The sequence below is a fragment of the Carassius gibelio genome, chromosome B10 (genome assembly GCF_023724105.1).
Source record: "Carassius gibelio isolate Cgi1373 ecotype wild population from Czech Republic chromosome B10, carGib1.2-hapl.c, whole genome shotgun sequence".
Taxonomy (NCBI): Eukaryota; Metazoa; Chordata; class Actinopteri; order Cypriniformes; family Cyprinidae; genus Carassius; species Carassius gibelio.
In genome coordinates, this window is record NC_068405.1 from 6203070 (window position 1) to 6216873 (window position 13804).

The 13804-nt window shown below is 38.7% G+C and overlaps 2 protein-coding genes across 2 annotated transcripts; one reads left to right on the plus strand and one right to left on the minus strand.

The window, feature by feature from the left end:
- The first annotated feature begins 832 nt into the window (after window positions 1-832).
- Window positions 833-12133, plus strand: rassf6 (Ras association domain family member 6). The gene is made up of 11 exons (XM_052568031.1): window positions 833-1127; window positions 1929-2006; window positions 2529-2607; window positions 2820-2971; window positions 7252-7343; window positions 7504-7697; window positions 10797-10898; window positions 11005-11056; window positions 11321-11439; window positions 11527-11624; window positions 11767-12133. Exons 2-11 carry the CDS (start codon window positions 1948-1950, stop codon window positions 11822-11824), a joined length of 1005 nt encoding a protein of 334 aa, XP_052423991.1. The 5' UTR covers window positions 833-1127; window positions 1929-1947; the 3' UTR covers window positions 11825-12133.
- Window positions 11626-13490, minus strand: si:busm1-57f23.1 (uncharacterized protein LOC368621 homolog). Its single transcript, XM_052568034.1, has 4 exons — window positions 13275-13490; window positions 12691-12842; window positions 12501-12602; window positions 11626-12383 (listed from the first exon to the last, which is right to left on the minus strand). The coding sequence occupies exons 1-4, from the start codon at window positions 13366-13368 to the stop codon at window positions 12297-12299; spliced, it is 435 nt and encodes a 144-aa protein (XP_052423994.1). The 5' UTR covers window positions 13369-13490; the 3' UTR covers window positions 11626-12296.
- Between the last annotated feature and the right edge of the window lie 314 nt (window positions 13491-13804).

Below are 13804 nucleotides of genomic sequence, written 5' to 3' on the forward strand. Positions count from 1 at the left end.
ATGAAACACAGACTTTATTTGCATGGGTCTTCCTGAAACTTAAGTGACACTGCCATCTGTTGTTCAGCTAGAGAAGAGTCTGGACACCATGAGGCAGGCATTTCAGTAATGGCACCTTCCTGTTTAGCAAGCCCTGAGGTTTCAAAAGGCAGCGTGGACTAACATGGGTTGCACAACTGATTTGAGTTTGCACACTTCAGCAGCTGCATGCGTGAAGCAAATGAAGTAGATTCAATGAGTGTAATGCATCAGCTTTCTAATTCATTTACATGCATTCCTTAAGCAAGGACCTGCTGGGTATGTGAAAAAGAGAGATTTCAAAACGTGTATCGCAAACTTCTGTGCAATGTGTTGAAAGAGTGTAGAGCCGTGGCTGGGTCTTTAACAGGCCGGACAAAGGTCAAGGGTCAAAGTGCACTTGTGTTTTGTTATTCTTTCCGAATATTGCAGCATTTGGGAAAGTTTCTTTGTATTATATTTAAAGTATTATATATGATTTAACACAGTTTAGCTGCAAACACACACACTTGTGTTTACACTGCAAGTTTTGCAAATGGACAAATCAACACTCAAAGTCAAGATTTCATATAAAATCTAAAGAAAAGCTTTTATGGAAGTTAGTCTAAAATGCAAGATGTCAATGGGTTGTTTTATGCAAGACAAGTAAAAAAAAACCACACATATGCTACACACCTATTGCCATATTTAAATAGTTTTATTCTACATTTAAATATGTATTTAATACTCTCTGAATACCTGCATATATTATATATAAAAACACTGTTATCCAGATACTGCGTCACTCCTATTGCAAAACGTCCTTCCTCTTCCTATTCCGCCGACACATTCAAACTGAGCGATTCATACCTATGGGTGTGTTCATACATTCAGTGCACTGCTAGGCATTCCCACAATGCACTTAGAAGAGGTGAGTGGATCGAGTTACTGCACAACATTGCCATAATCACCAGAAAAAGAGAAAAAAAAAAAAAAAACACCTGACAAGCTCCTCGTTCGGTCCCGGGCTCTTTTTATCTGACCCCACACTGCCGTAGCCACACCTCGGGAACAGATATGTGACCCCTTCCTGCTAAAGTCCACCGACACTGGATCTAAGCAGACAGCAGGTGAGTGAAGAGCGTTTATGTGCTGCTACAGTATTACGTTCAAGAGTTTGTTAGTGTTAAGTATGCTTGCATGTGCATGCTTCTGTCGGTTCCCCTCATGCAAATGTGACTTATGTATGCTATGTGAGTTTTGAAATTGCCAGGTATTGTAAAATTACTATAAGGAAGATATTAAAATATCACCTTCAATGAATATAAGCAACTGACTTCAAATAAGTTCTGGACTTGACAGAAGTGAATTGTTTTTAATTTCAGCGGGATCTGATTGGAGAGTTGTTTGTTTGACTGCATTAGTCCATTAACCCAGCATAGCTCTGCTGACAGTCTTAGTTGCATACAGATGCACATCTTATGCGAGTCGAAATCCTTTCAAAGCTGTGTTTGCAAGCAGAGCAGGATTTGTTTCTGTGGTTTTTAGAGAGCGTGCTCTGACTTGAATAAGCAGCACTCCCTCTAATGAACAAATTCCCTCAATGTTTCAGGTAAAGAGTGAGGGAGTAAAGTGAAAGTACAGCTCAAACAAACCTAAACACACAAAACCGGCAGGCTTTTTTTCAGTGGCCCCAGGCTTTATAGTTTAGAGGGAAGAGAACAGCATTTTGTGAGGGTTTGTTTCCTTAATAACATATTAGCATGGACCATTTCCTCTGCCTTTGCTCAAATACCAGAGATATTGACGCAGAAAAATTTTTTTTAAACATGTTTGGACACAGTTGGAGCTCCTGAGAGATACAGCGGTCTTGACTTGGACTTCTTCTGTGGTTTTAAAGTTGTTGAATTAAAAATCGGTTTCCTTTGTAGATTGGGTTGGTTTGTTGAAATGAATGCTGGCCAGACAACTTCTGTTGTTCAAACTGGTGCTGGGAAATCTTGCTCCAGGTCAGTATTAATATATCCATTTTAATGTGTTATATTTATGTATAATTAATGAAACTATTACAAATTATATTTCTTGCAGTCAAAGGGATTTATGCGACACATCACATGGCAGACTATTATAAATACTACGTAAAGTATGGATAATAAAACATAAAATAAAATAAAAAGCTGATCTTCACAATCAATTTTAAACCTGGAAAGGAATCTTAAAAATAAACAGAGCTCTAAAAATATAGTTAAGAAAATAATAATAATAATAATAATAATAATAATAATAATAATAATAATAATAATAATAATAATAATAATAATAATAATAATAAAATGAAAAAGTAATCATATAGACTTAAATAAATGTGGTTAGCTGTTAAATTGCAATGAAAAAAAATTAATAAATAGCATGATGATAATAATAACGAAAATATTATATATTTAATGTTCTGATTTGGGAACTGTCCGTGTTTTCCTACTGAATTATTTAATCATTTATTTTGTATTATTATTATTTTATTTTTTTCAAAGGGCTGAATTTTTCTCTTTATTGAACACCTACAACTGCTTTCTGAAAGACCAGGCACACCTGCAGCTCACTGTTCAGGAGGTAACACACACAATTCTTGTATCTGTATGGGTGTTTGTGCATTCAGTACATGCTGTTAAATGAATACAAGACTGAGTGTTTGACAGCAGTGTGTGCAGCAGTGTTTGCGACCCTGTGTGTGGGCTTTGAGCACATGGTTATAATTTGATAAAAATAGCATGTTGCTGCCCTCTGCTGTCAAACGCTGACTGCTGTCATGTCTGCTCTAACAGAAAGCAGGGAAGGTGACATTTGAAGGCAATGTCGTCATTTCCTGGGGAGTAAAGAAACCCATCCAGTTACAAATACAAGATGAGAAACAAGGTTTTCCAAATGAGTTTAAAGTCAAGTCACCGGATCCCATCAGTCCACAGGGAAACACAAGGTTAGTATTCTTTCTTTCTTTTTTTCTTTTGTTTTACTGTCGATTTTATTGCTGTTGCATGTATATTGCAATAAATGGAAAAGTTGTTTCGGCCTTTATAGAGAGAACTATTATGCGATAAATAAAACAAGCTCTATACTATGGAAGTCATTCTCAGTTGTTCATTGTTCCTCAGTTTGTAAAAACAAAAGACACAAAATGTGTTTACAGTAATGCACTTGGCATACAATGGATGTCTATGAGGAAATACATATACAGGGGCTTAAAGAACTCACGAACCAGCTCACCCTGTGTTGATGTACTTCCTATTAAAATAAAGCTGAAGTGGGACACATCGACTCCTTTTTTTTTTTCTTCTTCTTTTTTGTAGTCTTCGGTTTAATTCCCCTTTAATTTACATTAGAAATGTATTATTTGCCAGTCAGAAGTACAGGTGGATGCATTCTAGAAAGCATTTGATCAAGTGCTGATGATGAGTCATCAATATTTGTGGTTTATCTTCCAGGAAGAAAATGACAATAAGCTTTAAAATATCTGCTTAAATTTGCACTGAAGGCTTCGAATCGCCTATCTTCATTTTCATTCAGTGCAAATCTTTGTGCAGAGTCTGTCACAGACATCTCCGCTGAAATCCTAAAACATTTCACTTTGATAACATCTAATGTGGCTGAATGTACATGTACACCATCTACATCGCACAGAAGTCTGTTAAGATGACTAAATGAATATAGCCAGTGAGAGAGTAGTTCTGGAAGATCCTTATTTTGGTTTTCACCTGAGTATGTGAGCAGAGTAGGGTGATTTTGACTGGAGCGAGCAGACTTTTTAGTTATAGGCTTGTTCTCAAAGAGTTTGTCTGTTCCTTTTACTGGTATTTTTGGGTTGAAGCATGATTTAAAGGGGTCATATGATGCAATTAAAAAATTTTCCTTTTTCTTTGGAGTGTTACAAGCTCTTGGTGAATAAAGAAGATCTGTAAAGTTCCAAAGACTTATGTCTCAAATCCAAACAGATATTCTTTATATAAATTAAGACTTGTCCACACCTCCCTAAAATGGTTAGTCCTCACTATGTGGGAAGATTTGCATATCACCACCCAAATGTTCACGCAAAGAAAGAAGGCGTACCTTTCATTCTCGTTGTAGTATTGTTGTTGCTGCCACCGTCATGTCGTATAGACGCTGTGTGTTTCACTACAAAACTATTTAGTTTGGCCTTCTAAAAGAGGATGATATCCACTTCGTCATTCTTGGAGCTGATCCGTGCTGGTCGCAGATGAAACACATCAACTTCGCACTGTGGATCGCCGAATCGGCTTTCTCTGTGGATAGAGCAGAGTCCTGCCCGGGGTCGTCACATGTGGTTGATGCCAGACCAACGTATGCTCAACGAATTTGCTGGCATTTGCTGTCCTCACCGTTCTCAACTCGTTTTTTTTCTTCTTTATTTTCACATAAACACATTTCATTACACCAAATACACAAAATTATGTTCTATTTAGCAACATGGTATGACCCCTTTAAACAGGTACAGAACATTCACATGCAATCGCTCTCGCAATAATGCATTCAAAAAAATGTAAACTTAAAGTGCTCCTTCATCTGTATCTGATTTTGAACAAGCAGAAAACTAATAAAATAACTGATGAAAATATACTGTTATTTCCATCACAAACAAAATTTGCACAGAAGAGAGCTGCAATTATACCTTTAAATGCTGACAACCATGTTATTAGTTTGGCATGTGGTAGGAAAAAAAGTTTGCACGCAATAGCCTAAGCCACTTTGAAATGATCCTGTTATTTTATTTTTATTTTTAATATAGGCTAAGTTATGATCATAATATTTCAAACATAACTGCTTTAGCCACGGCGAAGGTGGAGCGGTGGAGCTGGAGCGATTATTAAATGCTCTGAGTGCAGAGGGGAAATTGTGTTAAACATTAATATCCTAATCAGAGGTGGGTAGTAACGAGTTACATTTACTTCGTTACATTTACTTGAGTAATTTTTCGGGGTAACGAATACTTTTCGGAGTATATTTAAAGATGGGTACTTTATACTCTTACTTGAGTACATTTTTTGGGAAAAATCTGTACTTTTACTTCGTTACTGTGGGCGACGCCCCTCTCGTTACTTTATCTTAATGCAATAAATGCTTCAGTTTATTCCAAACGCGCCGTCTACTTTTCTCTGGACAATGAGCGATGCCCATTCGCGAATGATTCATTCTTTTGAGTCAACTCTGTTCAAAGGCTTGATCAAACCAATTGGCAAACGAGTGAATTGGTTCATGAATCAGTTTGATTGAGTCGTTCAGTTCCATGCTGCACGCGCTGAGCTCTGAAGCGGTTCACTCAGAGTTGTAACGTTTAAGAATATTAGCAGCGTTGAAAACGGGGCTATGGAACTGCACTGAATTGAAATCAAATCTGCAAAGGCTATTATTTGCTTGCGATGGAGATCCTTATTAGATGAACGCGTGTGCTGTCTACTGTTTAACAGGTAATAACTTGGGCTACATTCGATTACAGTACACGATACCACTGTGACATTAGTTTGTTGTACGTGTGTGGCTTATAACAGGTTGAATGCAGCTTCCAAAAGACAAAGAATAGCCGATTAAGATTTTATTAATTTTAATACAATCACACCAGTGCGAGTACGTTCAGCAAGTCATATCATCAGCTGCTAAATTCAGATCTGTGATCGCTTGCTGGCGCTGAGCCAGAGACAGACGCGTTTTTACAGCGCTGCGCATTAACCAATCACACACGGTTCTGTTGAGCTTTTGAATGCAATCAGGCCAATCAGAGGTGTTCCGATGAGTCATCGCTGAAATGCCGGTGCTTCCTTCACTCGCTCACTGACTGAATACCTCTTTCTGGCGAATTCTCTCGTCAGAAACAACAAAGTGCAGATGTGTGTACGAATCTATAATTAAGATATTGATTTCACAGTGTTAACAGTTTCAGTGATTTTAATGGTAGTTTCTGAGAGTGAATGAAATCTAGACTGTCAGTGAAAATTATGTTTAATAATGTAAATGTTATTTGCTCTCTTTCTGAACAATGAAAGATTAGTAGCAATATTTATATCACATTAACTTTCAATGTTAAATTCACATTTAAAATAAAGTCAGTCGTATTAAAAATATGTTATGGCATGATACCTATATTTGTTACTTAAATAAACAGACAGGGTTTTATAATAAATTACATAAATTGGATTAAAGGCTGATGAAATATATACATTTATACACATACACATACATTACATACATTTTTTGTCTATATATCTATATAAAAAAAGTCTCCGTATATATGACCCAAAGTAACTAGTAACTAACTACTTGAGTAGATTTTTTATCCGATACTCTTTTACTCTTACTCAAGTAACTATTCAAGACTAGTACTTTTACTTTTACTTGAGTAAATATTTCTAGAATTACTTTTACTTTTACTTGAGTAAAGTTTTTGGGTACTCTACCCACCTCTGATCCTAATTATCTATTATCTATTATTTTGAATCACACAATGCATTGTTGGCTACTGCTAAAAATATACCTGTGCTACTTATGACTGGTTTTATGCTCCAGGGTCACATATAAGAAAAACATCTTAACTTCTTAGACAGTGGCCTTTTAAGGCAAAAATGATTTTGCCCCTTCTTTTTAATAAATCCTGTCTACAGTGAAAGTGGTGATTACACAATCTAATCACTAAGCACACATTTTAATGGAAAACAGCTTCATTCTTTCGGCACTGGATCATTTAACTATTTTTATGAGAAATCTGGATCTCTCACTCCCAAAAATACAAGTACCAAGAAGAACAAAAAAGAGGATTTTGCAGCGATGCCATATAAGAAGCTTTGTGGTTACTCCAGGTCTTTATTTTCTGTGATATGAGGCTGTTGACATTTCTCTAAGGTGTCTTTAGCATGACATCAATAAGAATTACATGATGATAAAAAACTCTTGACAAAGTTATTGCTTTCTATGAGTTGTCTTCTTTTAGACAGTAATTGATTAAATAATAATTTGATGTGAATTGAATGAATGAGAGTCCATAGTGCTGCAGCATCATCTGTATGTGAAAAACAGAGCTGACTTAACACTGATTAGCTGATAACGTTTGGACATCGAAGGCTGAATAAAAAATGCGAATCACGATTATAACAGGAAGTCAGTGAACACAAAAACTAACATTCTATCTTAGTTAAAATGACCAATATTTGTTCAAGTTTCTGTCTGTTTTTGATTTGATAAAATGTTCCCTAGGGGAATGACACGATGGGGAGAATTTGATGATCTTCATCATACTGAAGAACTGGAAGAAACTGGATCCACAAAACCTGAAAATCCTCCTAAAGGTACTGTGGAATTAGTGCTATGGCAAAATGTGTCATCAGATCTAAGGAAATACATTTAAAAGCAGTATTACTTGATTACTTGGGATTATGTAGTCTGATTACCGTATTTAAGAAATGAATTTGCACTATTAATTAACACTTTTCTACATCTCTCTTTAAGACTACATTGAATATGAGAGCAAAACGTTGAGACCTTCCCAACCTGTGCCGATCAATGAAGAAAGCTCATATGTGATTCGTACAATGAGTGATGCCTCGCTGGTGAAAATGAGGGTGAAGAGTAAGAAGATGGTAGAACGTCAGAGGAACAGAAACCATCGCTTCTCCATCAATGGACACTTCTACAACTACAAGGTCTGTAGTTCAGCCACCATGACTCACATGTCAAGCTTAAAGCCAGATGTAAATGAACAATAATATTGTTATTATTATGAGGCTGGGACAGAAAAAGGGAAATACAAGTAGGAAGTATAACCTCTGAAAAACAATAAATAAACGAATCTGTAAACAGACAACTTTATTTATGAATTGTAGTTTAAAGCACTGAAATCATAATCCCCGCCAGCACCTCCCGCTGGTTCCTTTCTTTCCGGTAGTGCACCAGGAAGAGACCAGGTAAAACAAGGCACCTTTAACTGCCTGAAACCATTCTGGTGCTCCCTCCGCCTTCACTGCCCTCGAATGAGCGTTCTGTTGCGATGCAGCTGTGTCCTCAGAGCACCTCCGCATGGTGTGGTTGTCCCAAGCTTCCCTCCAAGGCCTGTAAGTTCTCATCCACGCTTGTGGCCAAGGCTTACAGAGGTGCAGGTCAGGCTGCTTCTGCCCTGAATGCCATGGCCACCCTACAAGTCTACCAGGCTATGCTGCTCAAAGAGCTACACAGGGGCAGTGCTGACCCAGGGGTTTTGCAGGAGGCGTGCTCTGGGTGACGGAGGTTACTGTGGTGAGCTCCTTGGGACAGGCGATGTCCACTTTGATGGTCCATGAGAGCCACTTATGGCTGAACTCACCGCATGTCGCAACTCACTCGCCATCTCCTCTTGTGTAGTCAGAAGCATCTGAGGTCGCTTCGTGCCATTCACATCTCACGGCAGCAGTCTTGTCCCAGGGAATGGAAGCTCCAACCCCGGTTGGTTCAGCTGATTTGGGAATGCTTCAGAGACACTCAGGTAGATCTGTTTGCCTTTCCAGAAAATTTCATCTGCCAGTTGTTTTAATCCTTTACCGAGGGCACCCTTGGCACGGATGCACTGGTGCACAGCTGGCTGCTGGGCAAGTATGCATTTCCACCAGTGAGCCTTCTTGCACAGACGTTGTGCAAGATCAGGGAGGACGAGGAGCAGGTCCTCATGGTTGCGCTTTTTTGACCCAGCCGGACCTGGTTCCCCGAACTTCCTAGAAGGAAAGACCTTCTATCTCAGAGCTGGAGCACCCTCTGGCATCGCGTCCCAGTCTTTGGAACCTACATGTGTGGGTTCTGGATGGGTCATGGAAGGTTTAGGTACCTTGCCACCTCATGTGGTAGCTACCATCACTTCAGGTAGAGCCATGTCCACCAGCCACGCCTATGCATTGAAGTGGAACCTCTTTGTCACTTGGTGTTTTTCACGTCGTGAGCACACCTGGAGATGCCCGATCGGGTCAGTGCTTTCCTTTCTTCAGGAAGGGTTGGAATGAAGGCTGTCTCCTTCCACCCTGAAGTTCTATGTGGCCACCATCTTGGCTCACCATGACCTTGTTGAGTCTCTTGGGAAGCATAGTCTGATCATCAGGTTCCTCAGAGGGGCCAGTAGGCTCAATCTGCCTCACCTTAGCAAGTTCCCTCCTGGGACTTGCAGTGGTTCTATCGGCACTGCAGAAGGCTCCCTTCGAATCCTTGCTCTCGGTAGAGCTAAAGTTTCTATCATTGAAAACTGCGCTCCTGACGGCTTTGGCTTCGGTGAAGAGGGTCGGGGACCTGCAGGCATTTTCAGTTGATGAAGCATGCCTGGAATTCGGGCCACCTACTCTCACGTTATCTTGAGACCTTGGCCTGGGTACATGCACAAAGTTCCCACCACTCTTTTTAGAGATCAGGTGGTGAACTTGCAAGCGCTGCCCCTGTAAGAGGCAGATCCAGCCCTGGCGCTGCTCTGTCCAGTACGTGCGCTCCACACTTACGTGGACAAATCTCTGTGCCTTAGGGTCTCAGACCAGCTCTTTGATTGTTACAGAGGCCAGCAGAAGGGAAAGGCTGTCTCCAAGCAGAGGTTATCCCACTGGATAGTGGATGGTATTGTCCTGGCTTATCAGGCTCAAGACTTGCCATGCCCCCTAGTGGTGAGAGCTCACTCAACTAGGAGTGTAGCTTCCTCCTGGGTGCTGGCGCATGGCGCCTCGCTAACAGACATCTGTACCCTGTGGGCTGGTACCTCAGAGTTCAAGGTCAAGGTATATTTATTTCATACCCACAGGGAAATTTGTTTTGCAGATAAAAGAAGAATTCGGTCATTCAAAAAAAAAAAAAAAAAAAACATAAAGACATAAAAAAAAGACATAAAACAGGCTACACCATGACAAATACACATCCTCTATCCAAATTAACTATCGAATACTAAAACATCTATCTTACTCATATTATTTAAAATTTCAATTGCCACTGGAACAAAAATATTTCTGTACCATCTAGTCTTTCATCTCGAGGCCACAAACCGACGACCAGAGGGAAGTAACTGAAAGTCACCCCTTAAGTGATGAGACCGATCATTCAAGACAACATTTGCTTTCCGGTACAGCTGATTTGTATAAATATTTCCCAAATTCCATTGATTTACTCCAATTATCCTACTCGCCCAATTGACAATTTGGTTTAAGGAGTTTTTATTCTTCACTGACAGGCTTCCATACCACACCACAATGGAAAACGACATAATAGATTCAAATAAAAGCACAGTAAAACAAAGTCAGCATCTGTCTATCAATGTTAAATTTACCAAGTTTCCTAAGGCAACTCAAACGTTGATGACCCTGAGTTTATGTGTATCACCACATCTCGGTTGGTACCTGCTTTTGTAAGTCTACTACTATGAGCAGGCGGCCTGCTTTCATACGTCCAGCTGGAATATGCTACCCAGTGTATTCTGTGCCAGCTATAGGCCATCACTCGTGCTGGCCTCATGACAAGGTGTTCTGACATAATGTCTCCGTTCTCTCCTTCAGGGAGGGACCCTTCTGAGGGACCGAGATACTGCATCCTCTAGCTCTTTAAAGTTTACCCATAAATCAGCATTAATTCACCCCTCATGTTCAAACTTACTTTCTTGGATTACAAAAGGAGAAATGCTGAACACTTGGCTGGTCATTTTTTCCATGCAATAAATACAGTTATGTGAATTGGGACTGAAGTTATTATATTAGTTTTATAAGTTTTATGAGTCTATATATATAGTTTACTGAGTCATTTTGTTTTTGTAGACATCTGTTTTCACGCCATCATTCGGCGCCACCACAAATGTGCACATTAGCAGCAAGATGACAACACAGGAGGTCATTACACAGCTCCTTCAAAAATTTAAAGTAGGTGTTATTACTTACCATTCCTTAATGATTTTATGTGTCACTGATTATTTCCACCCTCAATTTTCGATAGAAAAAAATTCACTCTTGACTTTTTTTAATGCAGATAGAAAACCCCCCAAATGAATTTGCCCTGTACTGCATTCATCAAAGTGGAGGTATGTTGCAGTTTTATGTATTTTGAGCCTCAGTTAATTACAAAACATATGTGGATAAAATAGCTTAAAGCTTAAATTCAGTTCTGATTGTAATAATAGTTTCATTTTCAAACATAAGAACTTTTGTCTGTCTGTGTGTGTGTGTGTGTACATTATTCAATCACTTAGTAACTTTTGTTCCAAGATTCTCCATCCTAGAGCCTAAACTTTGCTGAAGTTTAATTCTAGAGTACCATTTCTGATTATTATGTCTATTGTTCATAGAAAAGCGAAGGCTGAGAAGTTCAGACCTGCCACTGTGGGAACGTCTTCTACAGGGACCATCAAACGGCATCATGAAAATATTCCTCATGGATGCAGATGAACATGAAATTAGCCCTGATGTAAGTCTAGCTCTTCAGACATTAGAGTAATGTGCTTCCCACTCAAATAAAACTACATTTGTGTCACATTTCCACTGATTTTAATAGGTAGCTCAGTATCTCAATTTAGAGATGCCCATTTTGAAGGTAATTCTGCAGAAACTGGAAGAGCAAGAGAACAAAGAAGTACAAAGAATAATCGCAAAGTAAGTCTAGAATACTTTATGAAAAAAAAAAAAACATGTTTTTGGCAATTAATGCATTTGTTTTATCATATTAACATAGATGAACAATTGTGTTAGTTGACAGGCTTTCATGCACTTTTTTAATTAATTTTTTCATATATAGATATCAAAAGGAACGGAGTGTCTTGTTGCAGTGCCTGAGAAAAAAAGATGCAGTTTAAAACAGAGGCCGCTGTATAAATGAAGTCTTCTTGGCAACAGGAAACTTTTTCCAATGGTTGTGACATCAACCACAGAGAATAGATTGTGTAGAAATGGGAAATTAAATGGAAAGTGAGCCTTCAGGACTACAAGCCAGGAATCATGAGTGTGAGATGTTCAAAAGTGCATATGTGACTTTTCGTGAATCGCTTTAATGTTAAGTTGGTGGTTATAATGTCTATAATGTAAAATAGTTTTCACGTATATGTAATTCCAATATTTATCACGTGAGAAACCAACTAAAATATAGTTATTTGATTTGCAGTTTATTTGTGAATTAACTGTTGCTCTATTCACTATGCTTTAGGGTCTCTTAACTAGTTTTCCATTTTAAATAAGCTATATCATCAGAAAAAAGAAAATATCATGATAAAGAATGTGTGATCGGCTATCCAAAAGTACAGCACTGTAGAGACTTGAGTCCGTGTGAAATTAAGCGGATCTTTTGCAGGACATTTTCTGCACTTCATGGTCATCATTCATTGGGTCGAGGGTCACCTCAAACTTACATGTCAGTTGCTAAAAAAGAAAAAAAAAAAGGAAAACTCTGAAGAGTAATGGAAGTATGCATGTCGATTTTTGTAATTTTGGCTACAATCGAGTGTTAAAAAAAGAAGAAGAAGAAACAGAATCTACCTTTTTTGCCATGCCACAAGCCTGAATATCTGTATCTTCTGATTTGCGGCATTTTGTCTTTCCAATTGTGGCTTCTATTTTGTAGTTTATCTTATTCGTCACCTGGACAAAAAGGTTCCTTGTCGTTTATTATGGATTAATACGCATTTAAACATATCAGAAAATATGTATGAAAACATGAAACCTTTACCTGAGTGCTGGCCGATGTGACATTGATGAGTCTGAAGTATTTCTTTGCTTTGGACTTCGTGTTGAACACCTCTACAGCTTCTTTAGCAGCCTCTTGAACATCTTCTCTCATGGGATTAGCGAGAGTCCAGCCGCCGAGCAGCTCCACTTTTCCTGTCAGACATGGACCAAGAATATCAATGACAGTACTGGGTCTCCAAGAAACATTTGAAGAGTTTGCGCTCATTCCAGACATGGACTGAATGCTCTACTTCTGCTGTACATGACTTTGTTGCTCCACCAACAAATAAGAATTACTAATTTTTTAAAGATGTTGCCACGAATACTTTTTTTTCTATTTAATTTTTTTCAAGGTACTATGTTGAACCACAGTATTCTGTGAAGCAGCATGTGCTTCGATTAGTAATTGGTGTAAAATACAAATATTAAACGTATTCCCTCAATAATGAAGAGAGAGTTAGCTATATTATATTTGTTATAACATTATAATATTATAATGCACACATATATAGACTACACACAGAGAGAAAACCCATTCCAAACATTTGGCATTTTGTAAACATTACAAAAATACAACGAGCTTACTTGCTACGATTACTTCTTCCTCCAAAGGCTGGTCAGCACTGCTGAAGTGAAACACGGAGAGAAAAGACACGAAGAGCAGAAAGCAGATGTCCATGTCTGTCGGGTGTGTGCTCTCTGAGAGAATGAGACAGTGAATGAGGAGACGGCTTTAGAAATCTGCCATGTAGTCAAGAAATGCCTCACGCCCTTCCCGCCAGCGACGCCCACTCACGTAATGATGAATCCACACAGACGGTCAAGTACGGTGAGTCGAGGGAAAATTGTGCGTGAAGGGTGTCCTAGGACAGAAAACGAGGAAATAAACGGTAATCTTATTACACTGTAAGCTGCCGGCCGGCTGTCAGCACATAGACTGCCCTCAGTGTGTGATTTAACTTCCTGTCACTTACAGGTGAAGATTACAAAGAGTTTAACTACTCTTGAAAACAAACGTCACTTATTTATTGCTACTGTATATCTGATCAACATTTCACTTATTTTGTTTTGGACAAAATTATCTTATATGGCATAGTTTTTATTGTTGTTGTTGT